This window comes from Emydura macquarii, unplaced genomic scaffold (genome assembly GCF_026122565.2).
Source record: "Emydura macquarii macquarii isolate MOO-44397 ecotype Brisbane River unplaced genomic scaffold, CSIRO-AGI_Emac_v2 contig_1043, whole genome shotgun sequence".
Classification (NCBI taxonomy): domain Eukaryota; kingdom Metazoa; phylum Chordata; order Testudines; family Chelidae; genus Emydura; species Emydura macquarii.
Window position 1 is genome coordinate 12932532 of NW_027131180.1, and position 19743 is coordinate 12952274.

At 40.4% G+C, this 19743-nt stretch overlaps 1 protein-coding gene across 4 annotated transcripts in view; it reads right to left on the bottom strand.

The window, feature by feature from the left end:
- CASK (calcium/calmodulin dependent serine protein kinase) overlaps positions 1-19743 on the bottom strand; it is a 410160-nt gene that overhangs the window by 108197 nt on the left and 282220 nt on the right. For 3 of the 4 annotated variants that reach the window (XM_067545148.1, XM_067545147.1, XM_067545149.1), the window contains exons 10-11: positions 18848-18947; positions 868-989 (exon numbers count right to left, since the gene is read on the bottom strand). In XM_067545148.1, the coding sequence (XP_067401249.1) occupies positions 868-989; positions 18848-18947 (222 nt within the window). Of the gene's footprint in view, positions 1-867; positions 990-12159; positions 12178-18847; positions 18948-19743 lie in introns of all 4 variants that reach the window. The other variant, XM_067545145.1, reaches the window with a different exon arrangement.

The window sequence follows — 19743 nt, forward strand, 5'->3', positions numbered from 1 at the left end:
TTAGTGAAAAATGAATCCATACACAGAATACCTGAAACATTTTACTTCAAACATTCTATTTTCCCTTTTGTCACTAACAACAAAAACAGCACCCTGAGCCCGGTACCCCAGGCAGTTGCCTGGGTTGTCTGCCCCTAAATTCAGCCCTGGATGAACCCATCTGGTATGTAAAAGCAAGCTCTCTAGCCAGTCCATATCTAGTACAGAAGAACATGACACCTGCCATCCAGTTACCTGCAGAAGTTTATTTAAAGTATTGAGCCTACCACCTGGCTTGCACTAGTGAGTTTCAAATAAGATCTGCATCATAATCTTCTTATGTATGAAAAGGCTTTGCTCCACTTCCTCATCAGTTAGGAAATTATTGTCTTAAGTAAATACTGAAGATTTTGCTAAAAAGGTCTCAGAATACATCACATTAAAAAGGATTATCAATCTGTGCACAATTCAAATTTTGAATACAAAATAAAAGTCAGACATCAACAAAAGAACCACCCTTATTCTGTGAATCAAAATATTTTTAACAGTATAACCATTTGTTCAATGTGTAAACTCACAAACCATGCCATTAATCACTTAAATGTGATTAAAAACACTTATGCAAAAATTACATTTCTAAAACTCTCTATGCAGTATTATTATTATGAATAGTTGTATTTTAATATCAAGTCTTCCTTGAGTAATTTCTTACATTTACCATGTACTGCATTCAATTCATATATTGTCTTGTTTGTAACAAAATCAAAAGTAAGCACAGAAGAGAAGCAAATACTACACAGTGAATTTAAAATTCTATCAAAAATGAAAAGAAATACTTAGCTATTAAAGAAGAAAATGTATTCAAATTTCTTCTATAAAAACACTTACATCTAGTAGCGTGTGAAGATGCTGATCCTGAAAAACACTGTGTAGAAAATCTAAATCTTTTTCACTGCAGTCTGTAAGCGCGTGAATTTCCTCCAGGCTGTCCAGCACCTGTGAGACTGCTCCTGCAGGTAAACAAACAGAAAATAAACCAACAGACCAAAGACTCATGGTAAACTGACCTTTGGAACTGGAATCTTTCATTTCATTCACTGCAACTAACTAAAATAAGACTTAAAAAGGCCAGAGTCTTTACTAAAGAACACACTGAATGAACTTAACATTATTTAATAGTACAATACAGATCTTCATGTGTTCACAAGCAACAGTTTAAGAGAGCATTACTGCTTTAAGAATGTCTTTGTATTTTTAAAAATCAGGTAACAATAGGGATGGATGTTTAGGTGTATTACCAGAATGCTCAAAATGCATTTGCTTCATCTTACAACCTACAGTTTTGTCTTGAATTTTTCTATACTTAGCTGCAAATATCTGAAGATTTGACACTTTATCCAGCTGCTTATCTAGGGGAAAAACAGTGTATGAACATAAACTGAAAACTGGGAAACGAGAAACAGCTGAATAATCATTGATAAATTTCTCAATCCCAATCACTTGCTTTGTCATTCTATATTTCACTCATTTCTCCTCAAAATATTCATTTGTGCTTCTTTCTTTTATAGTCTTATTTGCCAACATACAGTAGTGAAAATATAGAATGTATAAAAAGTTTTAAATTGTCTGAATTTTTAAAATGTATATTCACTTAAAGTTGTGGTTGTGTTGCTTGGGATTTGAACCCTTTGCAAGTTTAGCTTGCTTCCACTTCGGAACCCCCTTTGTAATTTGCAATACTTGTATTAATTAACCTTAAAAAATTCTCTTCTTCAGTAATGTTAAAATCAATTAGTTCAGCTTTTCCTCCTAAAATATCCTAGAAAAACTGGAATAATTCATATTAGAAATTGCAACAAACGACTATATAAGGCCCTACTTGTGATATTGCAGAAATTGTGGATTCCGCAATCTTAGGCTTCCATCACAATTTTTACAGTGGGAGCCCCGTCCACTCTGGGACTGAGAACAGGAATTCAACAGACAAAGTGGGGATAATTGTGCTATAAGGAACCTCGTATCACAGTAAATGCAACTCTTAACAAAAGATTTTCCTTACAGTTTTTCTCACACTCAAGAGAATAGTGTGAGGATTACTGTTAACTTTTTGTATTTTATTCTGTACTGGTTTTTGGGAGTCCTTCAAATTGGAATAAATGGAAGATATTACTTTATAGTGTTTCCAGTAATGGCTTATCAACAATCCCTTGGATGTCAAAGTTCCAGACCTCATTACTCTGTCCAATAATACTTGCATCTCCCATCCATCCACTTTGCTGGACAAATGGTTAAGGGACAAAAAAACCCACAACCCCCAAGGATTTCTCCCCCACCATAAACCTGGAAAGTGAGTGATTAAGACATGTGCAGATGGGCTCCTCTGACACCCCAAATCAGTATATGTGTGGTCTATTCTACTTAAATTTTTAAACTACGCCTACTGCCATGGTATCTAAGTGCTCATGTTGCCATGCTAGCAAATATGTGCCCACTATCTCCCTCACTTGCATGCAACAGAATTGAGGCAGGAAAGCAGGACAGTCTCAGGCATCAGAAAGCTATTTCTGCACTTTCTGTGTCAGAGGAAGTGATGGGTTTACCACAAAAAAACACTTTTATAAACATGTCTAAACTGCTTCTTATTTTGAAAATTGGCTCAGAAGTTTCATAAGAGCAAGATCTCACATAAGAACATCTGGTTTCAGAAGAGCCAGAAATACTGTGAAAATAGCCCCTCTCATATTTCCCCTTTCCCCCAAAACTAGAAAGTGGAGAGATGAATGCAAATTAGAAGCACATAATGTTTTATCAGACCCTCAAAAATGGTTGAGATCGGAGAGAGCAATTGAGGAAATGTAATGGGATCTACAAACCTGATACTGAGTATAGACAGAGGGGATAGGAGAGCCTCTCCTGTTTACAAGCAAGCAGTGCCATCACACCCCCACACAGCTGCCAGAGCTGCCAATCATGGAGGCAGGCACACACAGCTGCAACTAATAGAGGAAGCAAGGCCTGCCATAAAGGGGGAGAGCACAGAGAAAAGGCGGCAGAAGAGCCTGGGATAGCAAGGAGATGACAGTCTAATACTGGGAAACAGCCTCCAAGAAAACAGTCAGGAGATTGAAGGAGACTGCAAGACCAAGGCCTTGTCCTCATCCACACTAAAAAAATAAATCAGGTTGACTTACAGCCACCGCAGTGACAGCCACCGCAGTGATTACTGCAGTGGCTGATGTCCACATTACCTTCCTTGGGTCAGTGGAGTGTGTCCACAGTAGCAGCACTTCCACTGACCTAAGAGGGGCAGTGTGGGGAGCTGAGAGCCCTGTCTTTCAGGTCACTGCTGGGAGCTGCACAGGCTCCTGGGTTCCTGATGGGCTGCTCTCCCCCACCCTCCCTTTCCCAGGGGGAAGGTGCTTGGGGCTTCTCCCCTCCCTGTTCCCAGGGGGAAGGTGTCTGGGGCTTCTTGCCCTTGTGGAGTGGAGGTCCAGCTGCCTCTGTTTCTCGCCTCCCCCTGCCCGCTCCCTGCTGGGAGCCTGGGCAGCCTTGTCAATTTCAGCCAGGAGCAGAGAACCAGCGCCCTGGCTTCTCACCCTGCTCCCAGGCAGGAGCAGTGACAAGCTGCTCAGGTCTCAGGGGGGCTTTCTTGTCAATTTCCACTGGAGCAGTGAAATTTACAAGAATGATAGCCCCACAGCCCATGTAAGGGACAGTGTCTACCTTGACAATGCATCGCCCTATCTAAGTTGACATAAGCCCTACAGCTCTCCTTGAGGTGGTTTTATTATGTCGGCAGACCAGGGGAGTTACATCAGTGGGAGGGGCATTTCAATGTGTACAACTCCACTGTTCTATCAACAAAAGCTGACTTTTGTCACCAAAACTTTAGTGTAAACCAGTCCCAAAAAGTGAAGGACTGACAGGCTTAATTGGAGGTGAGGGTCCAAGAACTGACATGACTGAGAGCAAACTAAGGAGTGTCAGTCAGGAGAAACTAAAGCTCATAGAGAGACCACCCCAAGAGGCAATGACATGAAGGTTCGGTTTGATTCTTATTTGATTTGAACTTAGTTCACCCATACCTAGAAAGAGTTGGTCTCTTTCTCTTTACCAGACGGAAAACACCCCTACACATTTTTAAAACTATTTTTATCAAGGTGGTGGGGAAGGACCCAGCACACGTACCCAAAGGCCTTATCTACACTAGGAAAATTATTCATCTCTCCATCAGTGTAGCTCCACTAGTAGTCGCAACAGCACAGGAGTAGTGCAGACAAGGTTCAGATATTTACACCACCCTTTTAGCTAACCATTTATTTACTGGGCTTTTTGGACAAGGTTAAGATTATACTCCTGGAGATAAGAAGTGGAAAGGAACTTTTTGTAGTGGATTCAGTGGGAGGCTGTGTTGAGTTAATTGGTTTGTGTTGGAATGTTTTGTTTTTTAATATTGATGGTTGTATGATGGTTGATGCTGTTGTAAGATTAATTATCAGAGGACCTAGAGCTCCTTTACAGGTCTTTTTTACTATTACTTAAATTTAAAGAAATAAATTAAATACAAAAATATCGCAAGCACATGAATCATATTTACACTATAATTTCCATAATTACTACATCCAGTGGAGCTACACTGGTGGAGAATTAGAGGCCCCACTTTTCCTAGTGTAGATGTAGTCTGTGTGTTACAACTATCCTCCATCAACAACCTTGGATCTACATTGTCATTAGAGCTGTGCAGGAACAGGAATTTCTGTCATCCAGAAAATTTCTCATGCCTGATATTCTTACCATTCAGAATTGGAACAAAAGGTTGGATACGTGATTTTTTTCCATGGAAGGGTCTGTAATGGGGCATACAAGCCTCTATTGTGGCCCTCAGGCTTAGTCTCTAACCCAGATGGCATGGGAGGGTGGGCGGAGCAGCATAAGACCTTCTGGAAAATTCAGGAAAGTGGTTGCTGTGCCACACCAGGCTCGAAGAGGGTGCTTTGGCAAGGACCTGCAGCAACATGGACATTTCAAAAAATTCTGTTTGGAACTGTTTGAAAATTTCTGTCTCATCTCCCTGGCAGTTCCCCAAGTGGGAATGTTGAGGAGCCTACAGAGATGGGTGGGTGAGCTGGCAGAAACAGAGGCAGGCTGGCTAGATGGTCTGGTTTCCATGAACACTTTTAACATAATCTACATGTTCTGGTGTAACGTTCAGATTATAAAGAATTAGCATTTTCTCACAGAAAATTGTTCAACTGTAAAATTTTCACCCAGCTCCAACTGTCAAACTGCCATACAAACTGGACCCTGTAAGGTCACATCCATCCCCTTGGCATTGGCCTAGGGCCCCAATCTAGCAAAATACTTAAACACAGGCTGAAATGATTTGCTGGATTGGGGCTTAGACAACTAATCAGTTTTACAATGTTTAGTTTCCGTGAAAATATACAGGGGTGTGACTGTGGAGGACAGGCTGCAACTCCACTGTGATATTGTTAGAAGAGCTTTCCCTACCTCTAAAGAATGGTTACATACCTTACAGTAACTGTGGCTTTTCAAGATATTGTAGTCAATATGGATCCCACCTTAGGTGCACATGTGCCTCATGATTGCAAGATCGTATGTATTTTTTTAATAGCAGTGTACGTTGGGTCTACATATGTGCCCCATATTTTCATTTGAGGGCATAAAAAGGCAGGGCAACCTTTCCTCAGTTCTCTTGCACTTCAAAGCCTGTGTTGCTGAGGACGGTTGTGAATAGGCCTCATCTACTCTAACTGAATTGACTTTTTTGGCACTTGCCCTCCCCATTGTTTCTTACTCGTGGATGTGTGTGTGTGTATATATATATATATATATACTTCCTATCTGTGGTTTCCACTTCATGCATCTGACAAAGTGGGTTGCAGACCACAAAAGCTTATGCCTGCAGAAATTTGTTAGCCTTTAAGGTGCTACAGGACCCTCATTGTTTTTACTGTGAATCTTGCAATTTGTGGGTTCTCGTGGACCATGAGAGGCACACTGAACATCTACTCAATATGTGGGATTCTCCTAAGCAGAAGAGATAGAGCTGTAACCATCTGTCAATGGAATTAGCCCATTGCAGGACAGGCAGGGATTGAAAGCCCAAGGTTTTGAATCTGTCATTTTGAGAAATGTTGGCTGTGGGGCCCATACTGTCACTTTCAGTCTAGATGCATTTATATTGTTCATGGTAGACTCATGTCCAAGAATCAGAAAACTTCTAAAGGCTTATTATGAAGGGTTTAAAGAAATTTAGCGAAAGCTAAGACCTAGTGCATCAGACACTTGCGAGCTTCTGTTCCCCTCTGCCCTTTATGTCCTTGTACAGGAGCACAAGTGGCACAGGGTTAATGGGTGGCCCCAACGGACTCTGTTATTAAAAAAATCTGATCTCGAACACAAGATGCATATGCATCTAAAGTAGGATCCACACTGATGCATACTCAAAGAATAAAAATGATTAAAAAATTATTTTAAAACTTTGAACGCTTTCTCGGGTAATACCAACTTTTCTGTGAAAAAGTAAGAACATAAACACTTTACCATAGACAAGTGAATAGTGTTTTCTTCATTAACCTAGTAATTTATTTTGAGCTGATCACATTTTACATCAAGATCAGCAACTTATTTAAGCACATGCTTAAGTCCATCCCTACTTAGTAAAACTCAAACACATGCTTAACTTTAAGCATGTGTTTAAGTTTCACTGAATTCCACATTCTTAAGTGATTTGCTGGATTTGGGCCTGAATTGGATAGGCAGAAAGGGATACGCAATACTTGCACCTCTGCTGCCGGAAATGGATATAAATATTTTAAAGAAGAGGGTGATAAAGGAGGAGAACATTCATTTCTATTCGCCCAGGGCAGGAACTCTGCTTCCATCAATTTTATTTATTTAAAAAAATCAGACCCTTCCAACTGTTCACTGGGGTGATATCCTTATGCTAACCTATATGGTCTTGATCCTAAAAATGGAACTTCATGGGCAAAACCTGGCACCTGTGGGGATCACCACTGACTTCTTCAGTGGGGCTCTGCATGGGTGCAGGGGTCAGTCAGTATGGTTCCCTTTGCATGACTGAGCCACAAAATCTCTTTTGCTGTCATAATGCTGCATGAATGTTCCACTTTAAAACATGGTCTTCTATTTTTGTTGGTCCCCACATTTACTGCTTTACTCTGTTTTATTAAAGTACTCTTTCCATTTACTAGTTTAGTTACTTAAAAGCACCCATACTCTACTCTTTCCATTTACTAGTTTAGTCACTTAAAAGTATCTACAGTATACTATCTTTACTATTTGCAAGAAATCCAAATTTGGGATTAGCAGAAGATATTTGACATTTGCTGCTATTCAAATAATTCACTTATTTCTGAACATAAGGGGTTTCAAAACTGGATGCTTGCACTAACTCACTGCTAATCATTATTAGTTGGAATATGTTTTTCTTTTTTTAAAAAGTATTTGTTTCTTTTCTTATAATTCTATTTATCTACGTATAGTAAGTTTACAAAAACATTACTTCCTATAAGTTTGATTTTTTCAAAAGCTTTCAGCTTATTTTTCCCATCACTTTTACAGCTTAATCACATGGCATCTTTTGTCCTTTACCCTTCTTGGATAGTGAAAAGGAATTTCAATTATAACCTGGTCATTGATTTCTTCATAGTTGTTTTTGTTGTTTCCTTTACATTACATAATTATATACAAAGAGCTAATGGAATGAGAAGTATTTTAAGTACAGAAACAGACACAGGAAATGTAGGCTTTCACAACCTTCACTCTGCATTCTTCCAGGTATGCATTACAATGGGTGCTTCCATCATTCAGTTATGCAAAATATATATATATATATATACACACACACATATATATACACACAGTGCTGCAAAATAATATATATAAGCATCTAGAATTATAGAGATGTATGTAGTTTAAATATACACAAATACCCACATCTTAGACCACAGCATGCAGCCCAAGTGACTGGGCTGTATATCATAGGCAGAAAAAAAAGTCCTCCAAACTTCACTGTGCAGGCATAGTGGAAATACTGGCCCTAACTCTGCCTCAAAAGAGTTACTTTTCTTAAAGCTAATACTTTTCTTTTGCTCTGTCTAGTATCAATCCTTGAGTATTTCAGATTTAACGATACTGTGACCAAATTCTCAATGTTCTCCAACTGTAATTTTTTTTATAATATTGCACATGGCTCATTTTCTAGGATTATAGCTATAATAGACTTTGGCCGGGTAAGTTACTCAATAAACTGTATTAGAAACCTTCTAGCAATACCCCTGCAAAACAGGCTTCTGATTCTTATGCTTTGTCTGGCTCATTTTCCACTCAATAGCTGAGTAATTAAAATTTCCTGTGATCCAAGTTCTGGATTCTTACAAGACTATTATATGGGTCAATACATTTTCTCTAAGAAGAATATTGACTATCTAAGAAAAGTTTAGTCAAAAATTGCTCTAGTGGCAGACTTGAGAGAGAGCAGGGAACAATTAGATCACAGTCATCCAAAGAAAAAAACCCACTTGGATCACTAATGCTCTAAAAGACAGAAGCAGGCCAAAAGTCTTTCTGTTCCACCTCAAAAAGCCTTCAAGTGGGAAAAAGTGCTATTTTCTCTTGATTCAACACTGATCCCTAAATAAAGTGCCATTGGGAATTGGGACAGATGAACAGATCTCTTTCTCAGTGCAAGATGGTGGGATTTGCTGGTGCAGTAGCTTGTGTGATAGTGCAGGGCCTTTAATATCTTGGTATTTGACATACCTGTTTAAGCCTTGGAAAGCTAAGAATCACTTTCATGAGCAATAAAAGAGGTCTGGGATCGTCACAAGCTAGCTGGCCCTTTAAGGGGAGTCACACTCAGTCTTGCCTGTGACCTAACAGCTAGCTCCATGCTGATCCTGATGTGGACTCAATTACCATTACTGATCCCAGTGTGGAAGGGTCAGGGAGAACTACATAAAGAGGGAAGAGAGCTGCAGTCATAGGAGAGGACCCAAGGGAGAGGAGTAAGGGAAATTCCCTCTCTCTGGGAAACACCTGGTGAAGTCAGTCTGGAGAGAACTGGTCAGGTTCATGTAGGAGCCTTGAGACAAGGGCTGAAAGAAGCAACACAGATCCTTGAGGGAAGCTATCAGAGTCCTCGGGCAGGGGAGGCAGTGGAGAAATCTACCAGTGAACTGGGCTGGGGGATGGAAACAGAAGGTAAAGAGAGAGGGAGGCAGACATAGGAATCTGGCCTAGAGTTCACACCAGAATTGGAGGAGAAGATTGTCCAAGTCACTTCTGGCATAATATTTTCGGACACTTAAAAATACAAGAGCTTCCAGGGGCCTCTGAGGTTCCCAGACCCCTGCTGAAAGTTGCTTCCCCCCTGAAATCTGAAATAGCATCACTGTGCCACTGTGGAGTGAGTTCAGTGCAGGCTTTGCAAAAAACACACAAGGCCTCCCTCCCATGACTGAGGGGCAGGGCCCAGATTCCCCCACCCTACGGGGCTTATTTACTGGATCCAACATGCCATCAAGGTTTACAAATGGGTTCTGAGCCCAAAAAGTTTGAGAACCACCGGACTAGATGATCTCTCTAATGGTCCCTTTGGTCTTAAACTCTATTAAAAAAAAACCCCAAAAAACCCAATTTCTACTGATGCACAGGCAGGAACAGAATCCAGTTCGTCATCTCTTACCTGTGCTGGCTCTGCAGGGCTAACAATTAAAAAGCAGTATCAACATACTCTTTTCATTGAAGGCAGCGGATAGAGTGGCAAGTGCTAAGAGGATCCACCCCCAATCCACTTACACTGCTGCACCCCTCTGAACTAAGAGAAAGCTATCTGGGGGAGAGCTGAGTCCCCATCTGGATCTTCAGCATCACTACCTCCCCCTCACCTTCACTGTAAGGCAGGCCTCTGCAATCGGATTCCACAGGAATTCAGTGTGGAGCAACAGCTCATTATGTGGAATTATGAGGGATCTTCACTCTACAGCAGCTGTGTGTGCAAGTGCACAGAGTGGCCATCCTACAGCAAGCAGATGTAGGCGTAGGTGTACAACGGCCTTGGGATGAGGTATCATGAATGTGTGTTACACAACATATAATTGTGTAGATGCAGTTGAGACGCAGGTGTCACCGAATGAAATAATGGAGAAAATAAGGTTCAGCCTGGGGAGAGACCTAAAGGGGTAGTCGGAGGCTGAGTGTATGTGGAGAATATTACATAGGAAATATAGACAAAAAGCTGAGAAGGTGAAGAGGCGAGAAATAAAAGGGAGGTTGAGAAGAACCATGGGGTTGAAGTTTAAAAAAGGGCACAAAAAGTAATGATGAAAGGTAGAAACATGCGCAGCAGCAGGCAGAGAGGGAAAAGTGAATGAGGGAGAGAAATGAAATGAATGAGAATTCTGAGAATGAAAACAGAAAGGAGGAGATAAGGAACACAAATGAGAAAGTAGAGGAAAAGGGATAAAAGAAATGGATAAAGAAACACGAAGAAAGGAATTAAAATAACAAAAAGAAAAAAATCTATCTTAGTCTTAAAAATTTATTAATTTAAAAATAATCTTGGGCTCTCCTCTTCTCTGCCAAACCCATGCAGGGCCTTTCCACTAAGTCTTGCTAGTTCTTTTGCCCACAGAGACTTTTTTCTTAAACCTACCCCTGGATATGATCACCCAAGGACAGCATGAGACGCAGAGGGAGTCGATATGCTGGGTAAGAAGGTACACCATTTTACCTAGTCACTTTTCAGAGCAGTGCCAAACTTTAACAAGCAGCACAGCTATATGTTTCAAAGTTAGTTAAATAAACATTTTATTAATAACGATTTTAACAAAAGCCCTTCCTAGTCCTTCTTATCAAACCATATGCCCTGTATGAAACCACAACTCTTTCTTCCTGTTGCAACCATAAATGAGCTTCTGCCTTCTGGGAGGGCAGCCTTGTTCTCACTCCCATTAGCTTGCTGGAGGGAAGACCACACTCCCTGATGTTTAGCTGCCGGGGGACGAATCTCTACCAATCTTCCCACTCAAAATATGTGGTGGGGTACCAAGAGATTTCTTTCCTTCCTTTCTGCTTTGTATGTGGGTGGATGGATAGTGCTTTGAAATTAACAGAGGTCTTGGAACTCTTACTCTGAAGTAGTGTGGCAGACCACTCCAGGGGGGAAAAAAATCCACAGTGGGAGAGTGGGTTTAGAGAAATTGGAACACAGGACCAAGAGGTCACATCTTGCTACCATGATCTAAATCTGGTTAGGTGGCAACAGTAATTGGTGACCTTAAAATTTTAATACTGTGCTGATACCAACATTTTTAGCTGCAATTTGAGATATGGAATTTGTTCCTCTTGAATTTGCTGAGGTTAGGGTTGGAACCACTCTCAGTGACTCGGAGGAATTAGAACTTTACTTTCTTATCTGGGCAAAACTTGTTTGTTCTGACCAATATAATCTATTTGCAGGTTCTGGAGACACTTGGATTTCAACCTCTCTCAAAGCATGCAGTTAATGCCAACACAAAAAACTCTCCCCGTTCTTTGATATTGATTCCTTAAATATATAGACATATATGGCATATAAGTTTTATACATATACACAAATGTATCTACATCTACTACATAACACACCAACATAAAACAAAACAAAAAATTATATCATGCAAAGTCAGTTAAAAAGTAATTTTAAAATTTATGTCTAATACTATAATAAATAAGTGCTATTCAGGGAAAAGTCCAGTATTCCCTGATAATTAATTTGGGAATCAAACTACAGAAGTTAGAAATGTTGTCCTTTTCTTAACAACACTTAATGGCATTTTTATTTGGGTTATAAACTAGAGTTTAGATTTTATAATATTATAAATACTAAAAACAAGAAATACTAACAATTTTTAATACTGCCTCTAAATTAATATATCACATTTTACTGGAATAAATTTTAATATTGATTGCTCTGCTTTGAAAAGTTATGGAGAGAATTACTACCATACGTATGGGCTGTCCTAATATTCTTCTACAGGCAGTATTAAAACTGAAGCATGACAAGCTAAGGAGATAAAAGCTGAGTTTGAAACATGCATAGTCACACACTTAAGCAGAATGATAAGCCTTAGAGGAAAACAAAGGGATACCTACTTTCTGCGGCTAGAAGTCCTAGTAGGAAGGCAGCATTTGAACAAACAACAACAGTATGAAGATTTCAGAACAAGCAAGTTATAAAGCTACAATTTGGCACATTAGTTTAGCCACAAATAGTATGAACAAACAAACTCACAAGACTTTTTTTTAAAAAACTTTGTATGTGGGACAAATAGCACTTGAAAAAACATTTGGGATTGGGCAGGTAGCACATTTGCACACTGTTAGGCATCTGAACCTCCCAATATTTGGACACTGACTGCTTTAGATTGTAAAAGCATAGAATATTGCAACTTTGAACTATTTTGTAACTGATTCATTGCAAAAAGTTCTTATTGTAAATGCAGTATGGTATCATATTGCATGTATTAAGTCTTTAGGATGCAAGTTTATTATTTAAAAATTTTGCAGGTGTAATACTGAATCCAATTCATTTTATAAAAAAATTAGAGATTAAAATTATAAGAAACATTTAAAAAACAAACATTTTGTTTTCACTTTTAATGAGTAGCATTTGGGCACATTGATACTATGAAATTTGTATCAATTCCATGTTAATAAAACACACTCAAATAGTTGAAAGAGGAATAAAACAGATAACTAAAACAGGTCTCTTGCAAATAGTCAAACCCAACACCCAGTAAACAGAACATTATGAAAATTCTAATACAATACAACACTGATACTGTACAGAACATTAGAAAAAGGATTAAGTAAAATTCTCAATGAGTGGAGAACACTTTTCCCTTTATTCTATGATTCCCTTCCTCTTTCAAAAGTTTTTATGGTACACATAAGCAAGTAAGGCATGCAAAGACAGTCAGACTTTGTAAGACTAGTAAATATAATATTAATACAATCATTTGTTTTTTTCAAACACTGACGATTAAAAATTGTTAACCAATTTTGCAAATTCTTTAGTGATGATGATTTTGCATTGTTAACTATTTTATATTGTATCTGGTAATGATGGAGAGCAATAGTATTTGAACTGCAGACTAACACCTTAGCCTAGAAAACTTACTCAATGAGTAATTCCACTGAGTTCCACGGCACTGCTCAAGTGACTAAAATTACTCAGATGCGTGTCTGCAGCACTGGAGCCTAAATCTAGACCATTTATTTTTCTCTTCCACGGTCACAGGCTGGAAGCTTTGGCTTTCTTTCAGTTTTAATCACCAAGAATTAATACTGCTAAATTTCTATTGTTTGCTGCGACAAAATAGATTCTAAAGGAACAAATATTTACCCACAGTTATCTTGCGGCAAAAAGTTATTTTCAAATTGCATGCATAAACAGAAGCCTATATAAAGCCATTTTCATGCCATTTACACAAAGGATCCAGAAACAATGATGTGGTCTTAAAATGTCAGTTTGATGCTCAGTGAGAAACTGCAGACTTGCATTAAGTTAAACATTTACCACAGACCTCAGAAAGCAAATAGATACTCAGGAAACACTGCAAAAAGCTGTACAGCACAAACTGAACATGTACACTTGGTCAATCACCCTTTTAGATATATGCTGCTACACATTCTTTGTGGTTTAAAAGCAACATTTGTAAAATCTCTTACAAGAAAGCCCAGTACTATTTGAAATGCATGAACTAATAATGACACATGAGGTCATTAGCATGTCTTTCACCAACAAAAGTTCGTCCAGTAAAATATATTACCTCCCCTACCTTGTTTCTCTAATATCCTGGAACCAACACAGCTATTACACCACTGCAAACTACATATGAAATAATTGTGAAATGACTAATGATCCTTACAGTACATGAGCTTTACAACCTAATAGCTCAAATGTGTATTTGTAAGTCCTCCACAATAAAAGATAAGGTAGGGTTTGCTTTAAAAACCAATTACCTGATTTTCAAAGTTGGTGAGCACCCATTGATTTCAGTGGGTTTGGCAGTTGCTCAACAGGTCTGAAAGACAGGCTACAAAGAGGTATTTGGAAGTGAAAAAAAGTTGACATTGTTTTCTTTTATGGGCTTTTCTATAGATTGCCTAAGCACATGGGCTTACTGTTGGACGTAAACCCTGAAATTTGGAATTCAGGTAAAAAGACTTAAATATCCATCACTAGCAAAATCTCTTTCTAGTTCAGCCTCCTGAATTAATAGCAGTTCAAGCAATGCCATAACCTTGCTTTGGTCTGCCACCAAGTAGACGACCAAGGAAGTTATATCAGAAGAAATGAACTGCTTCTTATTACAGCAAAATCATGTGAAAAGAAAAACAAGATTCTAATGTTTGGCTAGTGCCAAGGTTTTCGTTTTGGAACTTGACATCTTAAGGGTGCTAAGTATTAAAAATACATGTGTACATTAACTTTCAATATGAAACAGTCATAAGATGTCTAAATTTTAGAAGCTTCCTTTATTTTTAGTAGGAGTTACTGAATGTAAATATTCACTGTTAAGGAGGCATTTTAATTTAACACATATCCCAGAAAACTTTGTAAAGCCACTATTTTATTATCCTTCAAATTCCTCAAGGCTCTCTTCTGCAATGTTACCTAAAGAACATTGTCCGTTGATAACAGCTAGGCAGATGACAAGCTGCAGCTAATTTACAAGACAGCATGATTTTTGTATTGTTGCCTCATCTTTTCTCTTCTGCACCTCCTCCCCATATGTTTGGTTCATCCACCTGTTGCATCTGTCATTAGAGGAAACTTGCTGATGAAGGAGGGAATAAGCCATCCCAAACAAGACATGCCGTTAAAGAAATTATTACATATTGAGCAGTGGGCTGGCTGGACCAAGACTCAGTGCAACAGCCAGTGACCAGGAAAGAAAGGGAGATTTAGGGTGGGGGTGGAAGGAATAAACCATTTAAAATTAGCAGTGCATCTCTTTTCATTTCTGTTAGATTCACTTATATGTTTTGCAGTTGATCACTGGACAGCCTTCTGACCACTTGGACAAAGCACCCAGAGTAACCTGGTTTTTACTGGAGAATTGCTTATTTGCTGAATACAATGCCCTTTATTCTGAGGCTGTTACTCCATCAATATGGGGGGGAGGTTCAAAGTGCCCCCTCACCTTTGCAGTAGGGCCCAACTTCACAGAGGGAAGAGCAATGTGACAGATTAAAGTGGACAAAGCATGGCTCTGAAATAGGGTGACCACCTTTTCAAAAGGCGAAAGTGACACATGCAGGAGCCCTGCCTCCTCTGTGGCCTCACCCCTTTCCCTGATGCCCCACTCCTACTCCTCCTATTCCCCCAAGTCCCCACCCCCTGCTCCTCCTTTTCCCCTGAGGCCCCGCCCCCCCCAACCAGCCAGGACAGAAGTCAGAGCTGGTCTATGGTAAGAGCTGCCCAGGGAGCCTGGACCACTATGGGAGCCCTGGACTCTCCACCTGCCCTGGAAGGGGGGCTGGGGTGCCTAAGAACAGCCCCTGGCTGTGTCCCTGCTCCCTGGGGTGTGCCGCCAAGGGCAGGTCTGGGCAAGGGGTGGAGTCTGGGGGGGGAGGAGCAGGCAGCAGGGCCTCATGGCAAGGGGGGGGCTAAGGCTCACCTAAGCCTTCCCCAACTGGAAAAGCTGGTGCCTCCCCTGAACCTCAGGCAGATGTGGAGTGGCACTGCAGAGAATTCAGGACAAATGCTGTCATTCAGCTGGGGATCATGAATTGAACACTACATTTTGGGACTGTCTTGCCCAATTCGGGATGAGTGATCATCCTAATCTGAAATTGTATTCTAGGGAGCAGGACTAAGGCCTAATGTAGCGTGCGTGTGCGTGTGAAGAACAAGAGGAGGAAAGGACTAAAAATTTGGAGAGTTTGAACAAACATCCATACTTTTAGAAGTTTACGCGAACGGAACCACCAGACCATACAAAGTTTGTCTTTTCCCTACTCCATCATTTAGTTTTATTTACACACTTCTCAAATAATGGGATTTTATCAAAGGGCTAAACAGACAGGCAAACATCATTTTAAATACTAAATCTTCAATTTGGAGTAGTTTATCTGAAATCACATTATTGCAAAATGCAAAGGCATAAACATTTGGGCTGGGAATTTCAGAGGTGCCCAATGAAGTTAGATGTCTACTTCCCACTGAAATTCAATGGAAACTGGGTGCTGTCATTTAGCAGCCCCACCTGGAATGCTCTCCGGCTGCACATGACAGACATGCCTGCTCAGTTTCCCTCCTTCAGAGCATAGTTCACAGTCTTCCCAAGTATAAATATAGCCCTTGTAGGGTTCATTTATTGCAAAAGTCCCATGCACATAAATCATAACAAAATCCACAAGATTCTACCTAGCATAGTCCAAAGAGTACATGCAACATACTACAGCAGCATCTCTCACCATGCCCTGGCTCTTCAGCACGGTCATTGTACCAGGACAGCCTCCCCAGCCTTCCCAAGAGGAGTGCAACCTTGCAGTTCCCAGCAGGAACCCCACAGCCTCTCTGTTGAGAGCACCCTCACTCCCCCAGGCCCTCTTGCAGTTCCTCTGGGTCCGGCTCTCCGAACCTGGAGATGTCAGTAGGTGAGCTCCTCCACTGCTCCCCTGCCACCTTCAGAACCCTATGGCCCTCAACTCCAGCTTCCAGCTGGCAGGCAAGTCCCTCTGCTTCTCCTGCCTTCAGCCCTAGCTCTCTGGCTTGGGGACACCTGTCAGCAAATCCATCTTTGCTGCTCTCCTGCCTTCACCCTTCTCCCAGGAACCCCTTCCGCTTCCTCCTGGGACTCCTCCAGTCCCCTGGTCTCTGGCAACTTTCTCCTGCCTGTGACTAAACCAGTCTGCTCTGAGTCACTGGAACTTCTGTTAATTAGGTGGCTCCTACCGGCTTAACTGGCCAAATGGGAGCTCTGGCTCTGCTCTGGCTTTGGGGAGCTGGACCTACTTCATTTACTGGGGCTAGCCAACCTGGGACAGGGCTTAATTCCTTTAGGATCTTTTGAAAAATCCCATTTTTAAGAACTGGTGTAGTCTTTACAAGCAGGCTTCAAACATGTGCCTGCCCACCAGGTATGTAACTGAAGTGCCTTTTTCGAGGGGCAGAGAGAGATCAAGTTGATTTTCTGGCCTAGCTATTTCAGAAGCTGAAAGTTGCGCTATGGTTCTTTTACTGGAAGCCTCAGGATGGTTATTCTAAGTCAATTATCTGAGCGATAAGCTCACAGACTTAAATAATTTCAATTAGTCAGTCAGGCATCAATAAAACCATTCCTTGGGAGCAAAGTTTTCTCAACCTTTGGGTTGCAACCTCCAAGGAGATCAACACCTGTTGTCGTGAAGTGGGAACTTCTTCCAGCTCCCTCCCAGAGGAACTCAAACTATTGCACCAGTTCCTCCAGAAGTTAAGAAGTGCCAAAGGGTCCAGCACAAAAGGGTCGGGAGCACATACATAAATGTCTGAATATATGGTTGCTGGAAGAAAAAAGTTGAGAACCTGTGCCTGTGACATACACCCGTTATCTACAACCCCAAACCCCAATGAGGAAGAAAGACATCCTGTTGCTATAAGACCAAAGCTGAAATGAGGAACCTTATTATTCCTGTAATAGAAAAATTGCCATTGCAGATATATATGTGGCTTATTTCTGTGACTAGGCCTGAGGAAACAGTGGGAAACAAAAAATATCTTCTGAAGCACAGCAAATAATCCTAACTGATGGCTAATCAAATATACCGGAAAGATCTCTCCTTAAAGGGATACATCAGATCCCCTTCTGTACAATACATAAAAATGTTCAAATCTGAGTGCCTACAACTAGGTGCCCAAGTCCATAATTAGGCATCTAACTGAGTGGTCTGAAGTTCCCATTGACTTCACGGAGAGTTATGAGTGCTGAAAACCTCTGACAATCAACCTTTTTATTTGGGCACTGACATTTGAATATTCTGAATTTATGCAAATAAAACTGAAATAGTAATTTAAAACAATTTACTTTTCCACTATTTCGTCTCTGCCATACTTAACATTTGCAAGCCCCCTCCACTTCCTTATAGAAGTATTGGGACAGGGAATGAGAACCCACCCTTCCCCCCCAATCCAAAACATGTAATTAAATCCCTGAAACATTTTCTAGTATACTAAGCTTTCAGGCTGTCACACTGACCCATGTTGCAACACTTAGATTGCAATAAAAGTTTATTTGTTAAGAAACTTGTTTCCATTTACAAAAAGCAGAAGTAATTCTATTGGTCTCAGGTTTTCTAAAAGCTTATCTATACAAAACATAAACTCTGGAACACCTTTGACATGTCATTGACCCTCTGACAATATTTTTAAAATACAGTTCCTTTAGAAAAAGGAGACCAATAAGCTCTTAACTACACAAATATACAAATAATGAAAAACATTAGCAGGGAAGAACCCCCCTAGCCCCACTAAGGATACAGGGCGCAATTTGAAAAACATCTCAGACTTAAGTAATGTAAATAGACACGATGTTATGCCAGCCTTTGTAATGAAATGTTGTCAGGTTGTATAAAAATCCAGGATGATTTATCTCACACTGAAGAAGCATTCTCTGGATACTCCCCCTGAGTCATCAAAACCACTATAAATGAATAGTACTGAAATGTTCACACAAACTCTGATGTATATGCTGCTCTATGAAAGTGACAGAAATCAGCAAGCAACATCGGATCAAAACCAGTAAAGATTTAAAAAACTCAATGTGAAAGGTAATTATGCTTTCAATTAAATTACCTGAGGAGGTAGGGTCTTCAGAGAAGTCTGGCAGCTCTTCAGGGGGATCCCCATAGAAGGAATTGAATTTGTGGCTTGATACTGCTGCTAGTACCGCCCCCTGAATAAAGAACACAGTCTCAGTCATAAGCAGGAGGCCAACAAAACATGTTTACAAACACTGTGGATCAGTCAAGAATGAAGTCCCCAAGCCCTATGAAACTGTCCTCTCATTGCAGTTATGGGAGAGATTTCATGCACTCCATCAATGACCCGACTGCTGCAGTGAACAAATCTCACAGCACAGCCAGTCAGGCACCATTCCAAAGTACTGGATATGGCAACCTGCCTCTCTGTGATTGACATGGTGGAAGCGCAGCATTTATTTTTAAATTACTGGGCTGCTGCTTCCCTATACTCCTTAGATCAGTGAAGGGCAGGGGAGAAAAAGAGAAAACGCCCCAAAGCACAGCTTTCACCGGTGCTCGAGCGGAGAACACCGGAGAACCAAAGCCCCCTGATGTAACAGGAATTTTAAGACTCAAAGTCCTAACTCACACAAGTAATGTCACACTCCAATAGAGCTGGTTTACATTTTTAATTTTTTTTTTAAAAAGAGACTGAATGGATAGATCTAGTCTTGAAGCATCAAAAGAGAAGAAAGGATATTAAAAAACCAGTACATTGGAGGAGTTGATGAGAAAAACAGGCTAGCCTGCTGGCAAGCCAGTGACAGTCATCCTCAGGAACTCATTCGCTTTATGTGGCCAGAAAGGAACTGGCAGCTAGAGCTTTAAGAGTCAGCTATATCACTGCAGAAGCTAAACCAACAAGAGTTCTGTGGCACTTTAGAGACTAACAAATTTAATACTTGCAGGCATAAGCTTTCGAGAGACTTCAGCTCTCTTATCTCTCTT